Source organism: Tupaia chinensis, unplaced genomic scaffold (assembly GCF_000334495.1).
Source record: "Tupaia chinensis unplaced genomic scaffold, TupChi_1.0 Scaffold000052_1, whole genome shotgun sequence".
NCBI lineage: Eukaryota > Metazoa > Chordata > Mammalia > Scandentia > Tupaiidae > Tupaia > Tupaia belangeri.
Window position 1 is genome coordinate 4936146 of NW_006159510.1, and position 19264 is coordinate 4955409.

A 19264-nucleotide genomic window follows, 5' to 3' on the forward strand; every position below is an offset into this window, starting at 1 on the left:
AGAGAAATACCTTGGTTCTATAAAGTTCCTTTTTAAAATCCTTTCTCAGCTATAAAATGGTACCTACATCATAGAGTGGTATGAGAATTAAGTGAAAAAAGCCCTTAGTACAGTCCCTTGGCATGTAAGCACTCACAGAGTAGTAACTATTACTATCTCATGTTCCATAATTGTTTCATTGATGAGTAAATTTATTTGTCATTTTTTGTAACAAAAAATACCTAAAGTAACCTAGCAATTTCATGGAATACTATCAATACACCTTGAGAATTATTTCAGTCAATTGAAACAAAAACCTGGCTTGCTTGTTTTTTTGTGAGAAGAGTACATAAAGCCATGAACAGAACAATTGCCTGAAAGTGAATTAAAGGAAAGAATACTTTTGACCACATTTATAACACAACATAAATATTTGTTAATTAAAGCAGCAAACACTTTGGAGACCAGCAGTTAGCGTAATGGCTATGTCACTGGACTCCTATGTAGTCGACCACGGTTCAAGTCCTGGACCTGGTGGCTTAAACTCACGCCGGGCACGTGTGCGTGCGCGCCCAGGATCCCAAGAGGAGAATGGAGGAGAAGGGATGAAGGGATTGCGGTGTGGCCATCCCCCCCCCCGGGGGGGGTGATTTCTTGCTTTCTATCTCTCTTTCTCTCTCTTTCTGGCAAGTGCACATGCCCTATGGCAAAAACCTCTCAAAAAAAAAAAAAAAAGCCGTGAACACTTTGTATATAAAAGTGCAAACCGATAACTTGTTTTTAGTTATTTATGAAATTATTCCTTAAATTATGGCTAGTTTAATAAATTATTGTTTTTAACCAATAACCAGCAATGCATCTTGCATAAAGTAAGGTAAATCTGTATTTGGAACTAGTTTAACTAATAGGTTCCTAATAACGATACCTTGATCTTGTCATTCAAGTTAATGTAGAGGAAAGTTTTCTTATTTAGTTTAGATTTACCCATTTCTTAGAACTTGTATACTGAAAATGGTGGAACATGTGTCAGAAAAAATCATCTAAGTCAGCAAACACGTCTAAGTTGAATTTTTTAAATTATCGAGCTCTGTAAGCTTGGGAATATCTTTCATTTTATGAGAAATAACAAATATATTGAATGCAGTATTTTTCTATACTGCCTAAATCTTAATTTCAAAACTATTTTTAATCTGATGGTATATTTTTTAATCAATCACAGTATTTCAACTGTCTGATTTTTGTCCCATTTTCACTCTAGGGTCTATTTCTTCTTGTGACGCATTTCTCAATGTCTTCCAAAGTAAAGGCCTTCGGCAGGAGGTCATCTGTCCCTGTGCCAGCTCACCAGAGGCCCTCACCGTGGCTATCCGGAGGTACTGGCTCACTTCAATTAAAGCAGATGTTCTCAGGAGCAGTCCTAACTAAGTTGCCAACAGTGACCTGGAGATCCTAACAGTTCGTTCTGAGCATGAGAATAAAAACAAGGCCTAATCTTTTCAGAATGAGTTTATTTCTCCTTCATATGCTAGAACGGATTCCTTGGAGTTGTCCAGATTCATTAGTCAGAAGAACGTTTCTCCTCTTCTCTGGTTTTAATGTAATCTCGAAGTGAGTGTGACTGTCTGGAGGTACATAGAATAGTAATGTTTTGTTCTTGCTGACTGGTCAGGTTTTCACTGGGTTGTATTAGTCTCAGGATGAATTTCAGGATAGGATGGAACAAACTGGATGAAGTGAGGTTTTTGTAACCAAGCACATGCCCTCTGTTGACCTGTGGTTTTCATGTTGTCTTCACTTTCTGCCCTCTAGAAGACTGCATTTTAAAAATCACTGGTTTTCTGAGCTTTGGAATAGCTTGATGACACATCAGTGGATGCTCAGGTCTAGGATAGCCAGGTGTCCCACAGGCTGGGGCATTGGGCTTACGGTGTGCCTTTGCTGAGGTTAGCGTTATCCGCACTGTCCTTGGTCACCCCAGTGTAGACAGTCTTAAAAACAGGCCCTAGAAAGGCTTGCTTGATCCTCATCATCATCAGTGGGGCTGGCTGTCCTTTCGTCCCTTCAGCCTCCGTGATCAACACTGTTGTAAGAAATGAGTGAGTGCGTGTCTGGGTGTTTGAAACTAGTCACGTGATTTGTTTTTCAATATCTTGGGGTTTCATCTCTAAATGAGTTTAATTTCATATGGCACAAATGCTGTTATAAGAACAGTGGTAAGGAAAATTCATTTTAGAGGGAGATCAACTTAACCTGTTGATTTTGCTAGGCAAAAAGAATTGCCTTCCTTAAGTCACAGGGTGACAAACTACCCTCTGCCTGTTCCTGCACATAAACCTTCCTGGAACGTGGCCGTGCCCACTTGTTTAGGAGATGCCTAGCAGAGTCGAGTTGTGGCAGAGATCCACGTGACCTGCAAAGCCCCAGGTACGTACTGTCTGGGCCTTCACAGCAGGTTTGCCAGTTCCTGCCGTAGCAATAAGTAAGCTAAGCTTCAAACTCTTGGCTGTCTCAAATCCTACATAAACGGGGAAAGTTTTCTTTTCTTTTCTCATATGCCGTTGATTGGCAGACAAAATGATTTTATGGTTGGTAGTTTTTTCACTGAGAAAACAAATAGTATGCAGTCCAAAATTGTGTCAGCTACATGAAGGACATTCGAATTCCCAAGGCTGTGGTCTATGATCCTTGTGTTCTATATTCTGCTTTTCAGACTTTAATAAAATGGTCTTCCTTTAACAATTCATCTAAAACTTTTTTTTTTCCTTTTTATTTAAACCAAGAAACTCTTCCTCCCAGGGGAATCAAATGCTTGCCTCATCACATCCTATATTAGGCTAGCTCCTCAGACTCTACCCCCCATACTCTTTTCAGTCTTTTAAAAAATTTTTAAAATTTTTAAAAATTATTATTCATACATTAAATAACTATACATCATTTAGATTGTGAAGACTTTACCCAGCATGATATACACTTCAGTCCAGCCCCATTGAGACCACCATACACATCCTCATCAACAAATAATAAGCCTTATCTGTGTCCCACAAGTGTCTTACCTCTCCATTTTTCCCCAAAAAAAATTTTATTGGGATTTCTGGTTTACGTGTAGTCATTGTATATGTAGGTGGAGTACAGTATGGCTTTCCAAAGCATTGCATACAGTGGAATGGGTGTTAGCCATTCACACAGGTCTAGAACACGTCAGTGAGATGCAAGCTAATGATAACTTGAACCCACTTACCACAGGGGCTGCAGCATTCACACTGACGTGGCCCGTGGGTGTGCACTTATACCATGTGTCTGTACCTATTAACTTGGTCTTGTATCACAAGGTCACACTCAGTGACATTTAGTGATTGTGTGACCTCTTCCATTTTGCTCATACATGAATAACAAAGGGTCACTTTAAAAATACAAGAAAAAGTAGACCAAGTTTAATTCTGAGCCATGTTTATTGCCTCCTCGTCAACTTCTGATTTTAGCCAAATAATAGTGATTTGGGGAAAATATCCTTGTCGCTGATGTGAAATCACAGGCTTTCAACCGCTGTTTCGTTCACTGAAGTGCCCACAAATACTAGAAATCCTATTCTGTTCACCTTTCCTGGGTTTCAAAATCATAAGTACCTGTAACCAAAATTTAAATGGGAGAGTATTTTTATAATATAATTTCTTATTTATATCTGATTTTTGTACATCTTTGCGGGATGTAATATGGATTTTCAGAGCATGCCTGCAGTATGTGATAATCAAATCCAGGGTAGCACCATGTTCATCATTTTCAACAGAGAATACCACATTAAGATATGTACCATTAATTTTTGCTTGACTAGTTTTTCTTCCTTTCTTTCACTATTTATAGAGAGAGATAAGGATATAGATATGTCTGGTTGGCAGTGTCTGTTTTTTTCACTCAGTTGTGGCATGCCATTCCATAACCCATTTGCCCTGTCTAACTGCATTTCTGTGTCAAACAGAGGAGATTTTTAAAATTAGGCTAAAATCACCTCAAAGACAACTAAAATGAAAATGTGGGCTGTAGATAATGCTGGAAGTTGTCATTTTTATAACCAATGATTTATTTCTTGAGAGTACCTCAGTGGTTTTGGCTGAACGATGTCTGTCCCCATGGTTCTGTGGAGACAGAGCACCTGCCTACGATAGCTCAGGACAAGACGACCTGCACTGTGTTAGGTGAATGTGTGCAGAGTTCTGACTCCAGGTCTCCACAGTGCCGGGTGCTTAGGGTCGAGGACTCTGGCGTGCTCTGCTAGGACCCGTGAAGTCACCGCATCACCCAGTGTCTTGTCAGGAAAGAGCTGGTGAGCAGAATCTAGCTGCACTGCCAGACCGCTTTACCAGCAAATTCCCAATGTTTGCTACGGTATTAGTTACCTCAAGTTTGCCCAGTACTTCATAGATTTAAAACTATGTTTAAGTCTTTTCATTTCGACTTTCACAAACACCTTATTCAGTAGAAAAGGCAGTTTTTTAAGATTTATTAGACCTTCTAATTGTGTTGGTGTAGATCAGTTATCTGGGAGATACTCAATCTCTTTGCCTATAGAGGAAGATACTAATACCTGTGCCTATTGACACCGTGCCTACTAATAACACCCATGTCTATTAATAGTACCCTTGCTTGTTAATACCAATGTGTCCTAATGCCTGTGTGTATTAATAATACCTGTGCCTATGAATAGCTGTGCCTTCTAATATCCATGCGCATTAATACTCATGCTTCCTAATGCTGTGCCTATTAATAATACCATGTGTCCCAATACCATGCCTGTGGCTCCTAATGTGCATGCCTATTAATAATCCCCACACCTCCTAGTAATATCCATGCCTCCTGATAATATCTGTGCCTCCTAGTACCCATTTCTAGTATAATACCCGTGCCCCCTAATACCAGTTCTGCTCATGTCGCAAGGTTGTCCTGAGTTGTGGTCGTGAGGCCACAGCCTGGCAGCTTGCGGATCTCCGAGCCTACAGGCTGTGTGCTTGATACACCTTTCCCTCTTCCTCCCACCCCTGCTCCTCCCCAGGCTTCATAGCTCTTCGCTGTCCATGAAGCGGCAGGGCGATCCAGGAATACAGGAACGCCATACACTGATTCTGTGCTTCAGGTCTTGGCAGTATTGACGGTTCAGTCCTATTTTCCCCTGGGTAACGAGAGTGGAAGGCACAGAGAGTTCCTTCTAATTTAAATATCAGTTGTCATCATTTGTTTTTATTTTAACACTTTGAACGGAAGTACTGTAGTATATAAATACACTTACTGTTCGAAGTGATTTAAGAATGCTCCTCCTGGGTCTCCACTTCCCCAACCTTTAGCACTGGTCTGTCCGTCCTTTTGGTTGCCAGGCTGGAAACTTAGAACTGTCCTCATCCCTTCTTTTCTTGTCCCCTCCCTCCCCCTGAATCTGTCAGAAGATATCTAGGTCCAGCCACTTTCTCAGTGGCTCCTCCCATCTCCCCACTCACCCTTATGTGGCCGGAAGCTCTGGCCTCTCATTCAGGTGACTGAGTCTGCAGGCCCCATGTGGTTTGCCAATGGCCTCCCAGGATCCCCTCCTTCTCCCCCTCCACACTTAGGTGGGCCTGGGTATTCCTTAGTGTGCATGCTTAAGGCCGCTCTTTGATCTGCCCTTTGCCCACACTCTTCTCCAGCCACTCCACTGAAAAATGCAACACAGGCTTTTCCCATGCACTTACCTCTAATAATCCTGTATCACTCAGCAGAATTAAAGGCCATGAAAGGACAGACTTCCTGTGTGTTAGTGCATGTGATGTGCACTTGGTGATGCATTTTACACAAGTGACACATGTGTGGTTTTGGTTTTGGGCTTTCTGTTTGTTTTCATTTCACTTGGTGAAGTAGATGCTATTGTCATACCCAGCCTGCCAAGAAAGCCCCAGTAGGAATATTGTGCACCTTGTTGTCAGAGAAAAGTGGAGAGGGAGGGTACTCATGAACAAGAAAAAGCAGTGGGCGTCCTGGGCAGGAGCCTGAGACATGTCCGTGTGAAGTCCTAAGTTGCCGGGAGGGAGAGCTCATTCCGCTCCTCTGTAGCGAGCTCAGGAACGTAGAATGGGTGCAGAAATCCTGCTTCAAGCCAGACTTCCCAGAGCGGCCGATGGTTTTTAAACTATTACATGCAAAGCTGCAATAGCAGCTTTGACGAGAAAACAGACAGAAACTGCAAGAGTAGGGTATTGTCCTGTCACCTTGCTGTGTGCACACGCCCACAGCTTCCTGTGGAGGGACTCACGAGGAGTGTGGCTCTCTGGGGTTACAACAGCCCTCCCAGAGCTGCCTTCCTGGGGTGGACTGGGATGGTCTTCTCAGATGTGCCAGGTTTTTCTGTTGTTGTTGTTTTGTTTTGTTTTAATTGACATCAGCACTCAGATTTAAGAACAAAGGGCCAAGAAAGGCTAGTAAGGCTAATATTAGCTAAGTGTCAAGAAATTTAAAATAGCCCTCAATCAAGTCTTCCTGTGTTGCACTGCTGTCCTGATGCCTTGATTGCATTACTCAGCTTTATCAAGACAGTTGCTACCTTTTTTAATGTAATTGTTATGAATATGACACACATTTGAGCTAGCTAATATGGGCAATTTGAGTTTGTGAAAGGATCACCTTTATAATTTGCTATTGTACTTGGAGCCTCTAATGGTTTGGAGATAAATTTAAGTGACAACAATTCGTGCGATTAACTTTAGGAGAGAAACAAATGCTAAAGTCATTAGTTTAGAATCTATTTTTTTTTCAATCTCATATTTAAGCCATTTACAAATAATTTCAGTGAAAAATAGCAATCACACTTGCATTTTTATCAAGATAATCCTTCCTGGGTCGTTTTCTGGAATAAGCAAATAAAAGGAAAAATGATCTTTGTACTAGGGTGTCGCGTGAGTTACTGTGTTCTATAGCAAGGTTGGGACAAACTCTCATTTTTCGAAAATAAGCCAGTGTATATAAACTATGTTATATCTTATAAGTGTTTGCCTTCTTCCCCAAAATACACTAAAAACCTGAAGTAAAATTTCCACATGTGGGAAGTCACGGGCCGGAATATTAAGTAGAAAAAAATAACTTTGGTACATTCTATGAAGCCATTTTAAATGGGAAAATTTCCTATGAATTTTGGTATAAGGATGGAGTACCTGCTTTCTTAAATATCGTTATAAAGTCTAGTAGGGGAAGCATTACAATTCTCATTTTGTTTACCATTTATAGTTTCTAAAGGAAAGAAAGTGTGTGGCTGCTACATTGTCATATTTTGCTGCAGAGAAAGGCTTGTAAAGAATCAGTTACCCTCATCATCCGAATGTGTTCGCTTTCCCTATGTCATTACCTAAGCATTTGTGCCTTCTGTTTTAATAACCTTCCAGGGACAGCCCGCTCTGCTCTGGTAATGAAGAAGAGATTGAACTTCCAGTAAATAGCTCAGTGTGGCTGATTGCTTGCTTGGCTTTCCGTCTACTTAATTGAAAAATGAGACTCCATTATTATCTGTGGTAATCAGCAAAGATAACATTGCTGATGTCTTTGCCCACTGTTTGTAGACTTTGGCTCTTTCTAGATCATGTATCACTTTGTGATTTTTTTTTTCTTCTGTTAAAAAAAAAAAGTATGTGGGACCAGCAGTTATCATAATGGCTATGTCATTGGACTCCCATGTAGTCGACCGCGGTTCGCATCCCGGACCCAGTGGCTTAAACTCACGCCGGGCATGTGTGCGTGCGTGCCCAAGATCCCGAGAGGAGAATGGAGGAGAAGGGATTGTGGCGTGACCATCCCCCCTGGGAGGTGATTTCTCGCTTTCTGTCTCTCTGTCTCTCTGTCTTTCCGGCGACCGCATGCGCCCTATAACAAAAACCTCTCCAAAAAAAAAGTATATGGGACCAGCAGTTAGCGTAATGGCTATGTTGCTGGATTCCCATGTAGTCGACTGAGGTTCAAGTCCCGGACCCAGTGGCTTAAAACTCATGCTGGGCACGTGTGCGTGTGTGCCCAAGATCCCGAGAGGAGAATGGAGGAGAAGGGATTGCAGCGTGACCATCCCCCCAGGGGGTGATTTCTCACTTTCTGTCTCTCTGTCTCTGTCTGTCTGGTGAGCGCATGCGCTCTATAGCAAAAACCTCTCAAAAATAAAAAAAATTAATTAAGTAAGTAAGTATGTGAATTAGTAAGCTGGGCTGTTTACAGGAAAGCTGCACAGGTGGCTTGTTGGCTTGGGTGGCACACGCCAGCAGTGGTGCACAGTCCTTCCTGAGTGCCAGGTCTGATGGGGTGGAGTGATTGTCACTTCATAGTTGCCGTTTTGTCGACAGAAACAACCAACTCTGCAAAAATAATAATGTGGTTTATTTCTAATCATGAATTTGCAAAACCTAAGCCGGAGAGGAGGCAAAACATCTCTCTCTCTCTCCTTCTCTCTCTCGGGGCTTTCAGGTACAGGGGTTTCTTTTATTTGATTTTGAGAGTGAGAGAATTTAGTGAAGAGCTTTCCATTGACCTAATCTAAAAAGGTGAGACATGTGGAAGCAGGGCTTGCAGGTTTGGGGGAGGAATCGGCAACCTCAACCTCAGTCCTCTTAAAAGCAAACAAAATGCCTCTCACACAAAAGAGAATGCCTTGGCAGGTTTTAGGCTCACTCACAGAATCAATGAAACCTACAGTATCATGCCTGGTAAATGAGCAGGATACAAAGGTGCCTTCTAGAGCCAGCAGCAGGGCCCTGGGGGTAGTGGGGAGCGGAGCAGGCTATGGCCCAGGTTTGGGTGAGGTGCCCTTCTGCAGCGCTGCCAGGACTAACCCCGCAGCAGTGCCCTCAGAGGCCTTTCTCCAGAAAGGAATGACAGATACTCATTGTAGGATGTCTGAGGTGCTTAAAAACATCAAGAACTTGAATAAGGCCAAGTATATCTGACTTCATATGTGCACGCCCATTGTCAAGCTTGTCTGTCTTCACGTGTGTTCGTCTTCATGTATGTGCACTACTTTCATGTGTGTCTTCACATATGCATGCACATCCTCACCTGTGAAAGCAGGATGGTGGCAGTACCCACATTGTATGTGGTGTGAGCGTCAGGCGGGCCCAGACACATAAAGAATGTATAAGTGTGCCTGGTACTTAGGGAGAACTCAATAACTATTACTGTTAGCTGTTACAGCTGCTCATAGTACTAGAGTAATACAGCGTGTGTGTGTGCGTGTGTTCTGTCATGGTCTGTATGGAAATACTGCAGAAGATACTGTTGGAGAGGAGACGGCGGAGGAAAATGCAATGACTGCATCTTAACGCCGTTGCTCTCCAAATGTGAACTGAGAATTATCACACTGGAGTCTGCCTCTAGAAGATGGAAGAAATGAAGGACCTTTGTTTTCCACTTACAGAAGCTGTGTAGCTGCAGTTCTAGTCCCATTTAACCCTGGGACTAGAAATCATCATAAGTGCTTGTTATCACCTGACTCCGTTTCTTTTGTGTTAATGTATATCCAGCCCAGCCAGGCTCTGCTTGCTGTCAGTAGGAGCAAACGGTACATGTGTGCATTGGAATTCATAGTGGTTATTTCTTCAGTGTTACACGAGCGAGATTAGCTAAAGGCTTATCGAATGTTCTACAGAGGCTGGAAATGCCATGACAAGTAAATAGTGGTGCGAATTATTCAACCGGAGCCATTTGTCATAGAGTGAATTCCTCACGAGACCACATTGCTGGCGCTGGGCGCCCTCCTTTCTCTTCTCATTTTGATTATGTTGACTTCCACTTTGTGTGTCTTCGAAGTGTTGTATACATAGCTATATATTCTCTGTGTATCATCTTTAAGTGTAGACACTGCCTCCTTGCATTCCTGGGAGTGGCCGAGATTAGTCTTCCTGTAATTCATATTCTTTCTAAGACAACATGGAGCTGCAGAGTCAGGACAACTGTTTCATCTTGGATCTGAGTGTAGAAATTGAGGGACCAGCAGTTAGTGTAATGGCTATGTCACTGAACTCCCATGTAGCCGGCCACGGTTCGAGTCCCAGACCCGGTGGCTTAAACTCACACCGGGCACATGCGCGTGCGTGCCCAAGATCTTGCAAGGAGAATAGAGGAGAAGGGATTGCAGGGTGGCCATGTGGCCATCCCCCCTGGTGTGGTGATTTTTCGCTTCCTATCTCTCTGTCTCTCTGGTGAGAACACACACCCTATAGCAAAAAACCTCTCAAAAAAGAAAAAAAAAAAAAAAAGAAATGTGGGTATAGTTTTTTCAGCCATCATTTAATTTGCTACTCTGAGGTTTAAGTCCCAGACCTGGTGACTTGAAAATCATGCCAGATGTATATGCATGTGTGCCCAAAATCCCAAGAGGAGAATAGAGAAAGGATTGCAGTATAACCATTGTCCCTAAGGAGGGTGATTTCTCACCAAATACCATGTAACAATGAAAACAGATGGTTCACGTGTGTACACATGTATGTACTGTACATGCACACAGATGCACACGTGGAAGATCTGCAGGTGTAACTGGTAAGAACAACAAATTGCAGAAAAACATGAATATCATGATTCTGCTTTTCTCTGAAAAATATGTGTCATGTGTGACATGTGTGTCACATATGTTACATGTAACTGCACATTGAAGAATATGGAACTTTCTGTGTGAAAGGGTTAATGGTTACTTACCTGTAGGGCAGGAAGTAAGACTGGAGGGCAGAGGGGCACAAGCAGAGACTTCCCCTTTTTACTATAAAGCTTGTCTTGTTCATGCTAAGAACACATTATATCACGTGCTTTTAAATTTTTGTAAACAGAAAACTGTAGTACACTAAGGTGTGCTCAGTGTCCTAGGGCCTGGAGGAGAATGTCGGTGTTGGGGAGACAGACACGCTTGGTTCTCAACACAGGCTCTGTTCCAAGTACAGATCCCCACTGCTCACTGGAGAAACAAAGCCAGTGTGTCTAAGTTCTCTGATCTAAAAATGGGGAATAGTATGGCAGAAGTTGGTTGCAAGTGTTAAGTGAGTCTTTGCATACAAAGGGCTCAGAAAAGCTGTAGCTCAGGAAAAGCGTGAACCAAGCGTGAGCTCTGTCACTTAGGAGGAGGTAGCCAGCTGCACCGGGTCTTCAGTGCAGTGGTCCAAGGTGATGAAGTCTCCGGGGAGTGGGGTGCTGCCTGCCCTGTCTGGGAATCCATGTGCTTCTGTACTCGCCTTTCCATCTGTGTTTATACATCTGTATGGACTGAAGGCAGGGGCCAGAGTTTCCTCTGATTAGCAAGGGAATCTGTTAAGTATAAATGTTTAGCAGTGGATTAAATAGTATAAGACTAGTGTCATTCATTTGCATTTTAAATAAATATATTAAGTGTCCCATAACATTTTATATACATAATTGAACATTTCCAAACAAGGGGATTCGTCATTTTAAGATATTTATTGTAAGTCTGGTTTATTAACTATCATTAAACAGGAAGAGGATCTTGTAGCTAAAACAACAAACACATGATACTTTCGTGGATCCTGAAAGTACATTTCCTCCTGGTCTCCTGTCAGTTTCAGCACATATCAGTATTAGGAATCTTCCTGTACTGGTAATAAAAATAAGTGTACCTAAAATTTTTGTTGTTAAGACAGTATACTAGTTTTCTAAGACTGGTGTGATCAAGTTCCACAGATTGGGCAACCACACAACAGACATTTCTTGTGTCGGTTCTGGAGGCTGAAGTCTGAGAACGAGGTGTCAGCAGGGTCAGTTCCCTCTGAGGCTGTGAGGAGGGTCTGGTTATCGGCCTCATGGTTGACAATCCACAGCATCTCTTGACTTGCAGGGAGGTCACTCCAAGCTCTGCCTCCATTGTCCCATGACATTCTCCCTATGTCTGTGTGTCCTTTTTCTCTTCTCATAAGGATACCAATAATTGGATTTAGGGTGCACCCTTCCAGTCTGACTTAATTCATATAACTTTATTATATTTCAAATAAGGTCATAGTCCCAGGGACCAAAAATTACCTTTTGGGGAACACAGTTCTCCCCATAATACATACAAAAGCCTTTAGCTTTGGACTTTCACCTTGAAGATGTCCTTTGTAGAGGATGGTGGTCGGGTGAGGAGATGCTGGTAGAGCTACAGAGAACTGCGTTTTTCATTTCAAAGTTTCAAATGAGTTGATGTCTTTGCAAAACAGAAAGCTGAGAGAATCATATACATTCCAGTGGCTTGAACTCATTGCATCCAGGTGTTTCTTGTGAGTTTTATTATTTAAGCAACTTTTTCCTTTAGATCTGGGTAATTCTACTTGTTTTGATTCTAATAGATGGAATAATTCAATTTCCAGACTCATGCTTTTTAATATATCAATAATGCAAATGAGATTTCCTTTTGCAAATATTAACTTTTATGTTTTCTCGTTTATGTCTTTAGGTTCATAATAAACCTTTGTAATACTTTAAAGTTAAGCAGCCAGCTTAGAGTTTAACATATAGGTCTTAAAAACTAATTGAACACCTGACTGTGGAAAAGTACAGACATACATGTGATGCCAACCTAAGTCTCGGTCTCTCACACTGAAGAATCTTAATGTTCAGGGATAAAATTCATACTCTTAGAAATATTTCATTTATTCATTCTGTCAACAGATACTAACTGCTGGACACTATCGTAGGGGTAGAAAACAGCAGTGAACAAAAGGAAAACTGCCTGCTCTCAGGGAGGCCCAATTCCAGTGGAAGAAGCTTCAACCATGTAGTCTGATAGTCCCTGTTCTGGAGCGAGGAGTGCTGGGAAGATGGCCGGAGGGGTGATGGGAAGTCTCAGATTTAAGCCAACCCCCAAGGGCAGTGAGGGAGACAACCCTGTGGATGTCTACAGAAGAACATTCCGGGTTGGGGCAAGAACCAGTGCAAAAGACCCGAGGTAAAAGTATTGGAGACTTGAAGATGAACGAGATGAGGGAGAGGAGACCCTGGAGCCAGTAGGCAGAAAGAGACAGATTATGAATGCAGTTTCTCTTGAAATTACTTTATATAAACCCCCTATTCTCTGAGCCACAATGCATTTTACCGTATATCTACCCAAATAATTTTTCTTAAAATGTGGCAGCCAGAATGGCAGAGCATCCATCTTATTCTGAATTCTTGTGTATAAGGCCTAGACAGTACATATCTGACTTGAGGCTGAACAGTCAAGCTTCCTATCATTTCTAGTCACTGACATTATCTATATTCTTAGAGACGTTTTTCCTCTTCTGCCATTTGCAAAACTGAAAAATAAGACCTTGCAGGGGATGAGGAGGGTTGAGGGGTGAATAAATCAACTGATTGATCAGTCTGTGGTGGGGATGCGTGAAGAGAGGACAGGTTGTCTGAGGAGCACTGTGTTCATGAGGTGTTTTAAAGTATCCTGGTGACTCGGGTAGAAATCGTAGAGTTGGCACTAACAGCCCATCAAACAGCACTCTTCACTGCAGGCATGTGCATGGCCAGTCCCGAGGAAGGCCACCTGTCTTTGCATATATGCGCTGATGTGTGCCCCTGGTTACAGTGGCTTATATGCTTGACTGTATTCAAACCAAAATTGTCATTGCAGGCCCACGGACGACAGCAACCAGCCCCCAGGCAGAGGCGTTCTCTCCATGCACGGCCTGACCTTCGGGGTTATCCGCGTGGACTCGGAAGAGAAGCTCTCGGTGCTCACAGTGCAGGATGTCGGCCTCGTCATGCCTGGTGGTGAGTGTGGGCTGTGGGCTGCAGACCTAGGGAGCTAAAGTTGGGAATCTCAGCCTTAGCCTCTCGGACTACTCAGGCAGTGTGTTTCCAACCTGCATCACCGTCTCTCTGTACATCCCCATGCTCTTCTGGTGTGTGCTCTCAGACAGGGCTTTGCTTACAGTCTCCTGAAGTCTTCATTAGGCTTCAGACATCAAAGGCACTACTGCCCTATGGTTAGAGAAAAGCTAAGATGTTCAAGAAGATGGAGAGGGGCATTTTTGTGCCCTGGGACTGTAGGAGCCTCTTCCTGGGATAGTGTCCTGGGCCAGCCCCACCCACACTGTGCCAGCAGCTTCCCTTCTCCAGCCCAAAGAGAGCGCCTGCCAAAGTCTGGACACTCAAACTTGGCTTTCTCAAAAGCATGGCAGGCTTCTGGCAAACGTGTGTGAAAACCAAGGAATGTGTGTCTTAATGATTAGTGAAGCTTGTTTTTAGCAAAGTTTTTTTTCCTTTTTTTTTAAAGTCACAGAAACTATTTCCACAAATACAGGGAGACAACCACCTAATTAAAGTTGCTGTATCCCGCCTCTCTCCAGGCCCCCACTTGAGCACCTTCTCCAGTCACCCCACCATCTATTTGCCAAATGTTCCTACCCAGTCCCACATTTAGGGACTACCAGCATTTAGGCATCTTATTGTCCAGCCCCCAAACCAAGTAGGGGCTCTTTCTTGGCTGGGATCCCCACCCAGAATCTGAATCATTACGAGCTCTTCCTTGCACCAGGATGTGGTCTTGCACACAGTAGGGTAGCGACACCCAACATGAGCATACCTAGTTACCTTATAATCGGCACACGCAGCAAACTGGATTGTCGCATCATAGGCTCTTAGCAAGAATCCAGTCGCTGAAGCAGTCCCTGGTGGGCAGAGGCCACACTGCCGCATGGAGTCTCACAGAGGCAGATTCTTCCCTGTCCTCTGCAGGACTTGTGCTGGGCTGTGCTTCCCCAGAAGTTGCCTGGCTTTTCTGCTGGACAGACCTTGCTGTTCCAGGTCCCCACTACTCCTCTAATTCACTGCTACCATAAACAGTATTTCTGTTCCTCTTTTACCCCGTTAGTGTCACAGAAACTTTGCTTATACTGTCTCACTTCTCCAAATTCTGTATCACCCTGGCGCACTGCACACTTCCCAGCTTTAGCCAGGCCTCTGGGATCCGTTTCTTTCTTCCTTTAAAAACAAATCAAGGCCCAGTCACAAAAGTGAGCGTTGCATTCTACAGCTTGGCAGGCCGAGGACATATGCGGAGTCCAGGTTCGATTCTCAGCCCACCCTAAAAAGCTGGGTGCAGTGGTGTATACTTGTGGTCCCAGCTACTCTGGAGTTTGAAGCAGGAGAATTGTAACATAGTGAAACCCTGTCTAAAATACCACATACACACACCAAAATGAATCTAGTTTTCAAATAAGTAAGAAATCCCTACAATGGAAACTTTGAAAGATTCTGAAGGTTGCATAATGAAAAACCTTGCTGGCCACTATAGCAAGCATAATATCCCAGATTTCCTTTCAGAAATACTCTGGGACTGTAGAAACAAGCACACCCACACATACCATTGTCTTTCTTGGGTTCTTGAGTTTTTTTGTTTGTTCGTTTGGAGAGGTTTTCGCTATAGGGCGCGTGCGCTCGCCAGACAGACAGACAGAGACATAGAGACAGAAAGCGAGAAAACACTCCCCGGGGTGGGGGTGATGGTCACGCTGCAATCCCTTCTCCTCCATTCTCCTCTCAGGATCTTGGGCACGCATGCACACGTGCTCGGCGTGAGTTTTAAGCCACTGGGTCCGGGACTCGAACCATGGTCGACTACGTGGGAGTCCAGCGACATAGCCATTACGCTAACTGCTGGTTCCCCTGGGTTCTTGAGTTTTTTCACTTGACGATAGAGTCTTCATGTTGATAGAGTCTATGTGCCTTCATGTTGTGTGTCTCAAGTTCATTTGTTAGCACATAAAGAGCCTACTCTTTTTTCAGGTGATGTAGCATAGTATTCCATTGTTTGAAGACATAAAAACGACTTAAACCTCCCCATTGGGGTGAGTCTTAACTTGTGCTGCAGCCTAGCACAGTAGATGGCTGCTCTGTGCTGCAGTCTGCTAGCTGTGGGGAGTGTGTGGAGGACAGAGCCCTGGAAATGGAATTTTGGTATCTAAGGAAACACACCTATGTAATTTTGATGATTCTAAATTGCCTCTCAGAAAGGTTGTAGGGGTATAGGGTGCCAGTGTGTGCAAAGCATCAAAGTGTGTGTGACAGACTAGTGAGAGTTTAGCATCACTGATCACTGAATTATGTGTTGATGCAGTCAGTATTTCCTGCCCAGCCCGTGATGTGGTGGCTAAGGTGGTTGAATCCCACATGGCTAACTGCACGGTTTGAGTGTCAGACCTGGCATTTTGAGAAACATGCCATGTATGGGTATGCATACATGCCCAAAATCCTTGCAGGAGAAATGGAAGAAAGGGGATTGCAGCATGACCACCACCACCACCACCCCGTGGGGACTCCTTTCTCACTTTCCCTCTCTGTCTTTCTCTAGAGAGCACATGTGCATTCTGGCAAGTTGGAGGGTGAGGGGGGGAAGAAAGAACAAAAATTCTCCAAAGGGCTCACCTTAACAGGGAATTTAAACTCTAAGACTAAGTTCTCAATAGGACATCACAGAACAAAGGAAGTTACACTACCACTCTCAATTTAGAGAAGCTTTGAAAGACTTTCAAGCAAATGTTTTGTGCTACTTAATTTTCAGAGTGATGGCTGCATCCTGGGAACTTACCCATTTTGCAGCTGGTGTGTTTGGCAAGTGACCATCACATTTATTCTGAGTATCATCCTCCTACCTAAGTGCAGACATTATTCTGCTTAAATACAGCTTACATGTGAAAGCACTTGAAATTTTTATTGGTGTCAGAACTATGAAATTTGACATTTTGCTGCAACTTGAAATCTCAAAACTTTTTTCCGGGGGGGTAGGGTGAATACAAGTCAACTGTTGAAGTCTTGTTCCAGATGTTATTTCTGTTCATTTGTGTCATCTGTAGCCATGTATTTGTTCATTTTTCCTCCACCCCTAGTCTCTCTGATGGTACATGTGCTTCCTTGTTTTTCTTTTAGCCATCATGTGTTCAGTGAAGCCAGATGGGATTCCTCAGCTGTGCAGAACAGACGAGATCGGGGAGTTGTGTGTGTGTGCAGTTGCGACGGGAACATCGTATTATGGCCTCTCTGGCATGACCAAGAACACCTTTGAGGTAGGTTGATAGCGCCCTCTGATTGCAGCTCCATCCTTGGGTTCCTCTTCAGATAGCCACAGGCCGGTACATTGTCACAGATGTGAAAATGAGATGGTAACTATTCAATAAAACATATTTATAAATTATTATGTTAAACTTTCTTCTGCCATTTATCATTTTTGTCAGTTTCATTTATCAGCATTATTCTGAACTTTTTACCAGTGTCAAAATAATAAATATAGCTTAAAATTTTTTTTTTAATTTGATGTTCTCACCATTACCTATATAGTAAAAATGCCAGCTAACAGGTGGGTGATGGAGGAACACATGCACACACATGTATGTGAATGGCCTCTCTTGGAGAAGTCAACTGACTGCCTCCTTTATGCCTTTTTAGCCCAAACTATTCTTATCCACGTGTAAGCCCATGAGAATGTGGACAGGCACGTACATTAGTGATCTCAATATAATTGTGTGCATGTGCTGTGTGTGACATGTGTACATACATGTAGTGTGTACACATGTGTGTGGTATAGGCACACCTGGGCGATGTGACATGTATATGAGATGTCCACATTATGTGTCATACATATACACGTATCTCATATATAGCGCGCATGTGTGTGCCATGTATGTTGTACACATGTGCTATCTAGAGACCTGAGATGTTAAGGGAATCAAATTCATGGGCTCAGTGTTTAGCACTACGTCTTGGTGTTCTCAGAACCTTTATCTTTTTACTAAGTGATATCTGGCTTTACGAGGAGCATAATATCTGATTATGTGTTTGAAAATGTGAATTTTTGAGGGTAACATTGTCTGTGACTGAACAGACGTGTTATTGTGCCTGGGATGGTTTTGTTGAGTGTGCAATCAACTTTATAAAGCATTCTTTCAGACTAGAGCTGGAGCCAAGTCTAAGTGCATATCCCTTGCTAAGTGATTTATCTGGAAAGTGGGAGGAAACGAGGTTTAGAGGTCACACTCATTTGATTGCTTCCTTCATATTTTCTTTTCAGTGTGGTTCCAGTAAGAAAAAGTAACATTTCATGAGTAGGAATCAGTTACCGTCCAACCAACGTGTTATTTAAATGTACCATTTATCACTTTTATGTTGTGGGTCTCACAAAAGAATAAATTGTTTTAGCGTTGTTTTTGTTGTTTTTTTTTTTAATGTGCTGTACTGATTTTTAGATGTTACCTGTTCAGAGGTTCAGAAGCCTGTGAGAATGGGGCCAACTTGAGTCTCTTGCACATATTCTGGTGGTGCAGGAGTAGACCAAGTTCTGCTGCAGGAGGCATGGTGGGAGGGGGTGTACTTTTTCACATTGGCAGTCTGTCTGAGGATGTGAACCCCCACTTCTCGGGCTGGGTCCTGGATAAGAGACAAAACCCAAGGAAAGCACATTCAATTGCTCTGAGAAATGATGAAGATGAAAACCACCAGCCTTGCAAAAGGAGGCCTGATTGACACTGTGTTCACCAGGTGTTTCCCATGACGAGTTCGGGGGCTCCCATCAGTGAATATCCATTCATAAGGACAGGCCTGCTGGGGTTTGTCGGTCCAGGGGGGCTCGTCTTCGTGGTGGGCAAGATGGACGGCCTCATGGTGGTCAGTGGACGCAGACATAATGCCGACGACATTGTGGCCACAGCACTGGCCGTGGAGCCCATGAAGTTTGTCTACAGAGGAAGGTGAGTTGCATGTCTCTGCAAATTAAGTGTACACTTTTGTGTAGACCACCCTTTTTGTACAGTTAGCACAGGATTTAAAGTGACATAAGCCCCTTACATTTATTGTGGCTGTTTCTTCTGCAAAATTAAAGCAGCTAGACTCAGTGATCTTTGAAATTTTATCAGAATGTTCAAGATTTTCTAGAAATTCCATGAGCCCCATAAATATATGTTCATGAATTTTGCCCCAGGTCAAATAAAAATAGCTATTTAAAAAAATTTTAATAAAAAAAGTTCATCTCAGTATGGGTTGAAAAGACCCAGAAATGACAGCTGGGTCACAGATCTGTGTGGGACAACAGGTGTTCATTCAGTTCCTGACTGCAGTAAGTCTTGTTCCCTTTTTCCTGCCTTGCCTGGTGCAGTGGAGACTCAGTAGAGATGAATTAAATTAGTTACTACAGTCCCTGAGTCTGTTGCTAATTTGAAGGAAATCAGAAGCAGCTCTTTTCAGTTTGGCAAGCTGATGAGAGTAAGAAAAGTACATACTTGAATATCACATTGTCATCTTTAAAATTGCCTTTAAAACCATAACCTATTTGGCAGAAAGAGTG

General features: G+C 43.0%; 1 protein-coding gene across 1 annotated transcript in view; it reads left to right on the plus strand.

The window, feature by feature from the left end:
- Nucleotides 1-19264, plus strand: part of DIP2C (DIP2 acetate--CoA ligase C (putative)) — a 213468-nt gene that overhangs the window by 113092 nt on the left and 81112 nt on the right. Inside the window, exons 17-20 of the mRNA XM_027775359.1 lie at nt 1238-1352; nt 13562-13701; nt 16858-16994; nt 18463-18671. Of these exons, the coding sequence (XP_027631160.1) occupies nt 1238-1352; nt 13562-13701; nt 16858-16994; nt 18463-18671 (601 nt within the window). The remainder of the gene's footprint in view (nt 1-1237; nt 1353-13561; nt 13702-16857; nt 16995-18462; nt 18672-19264) is intronic.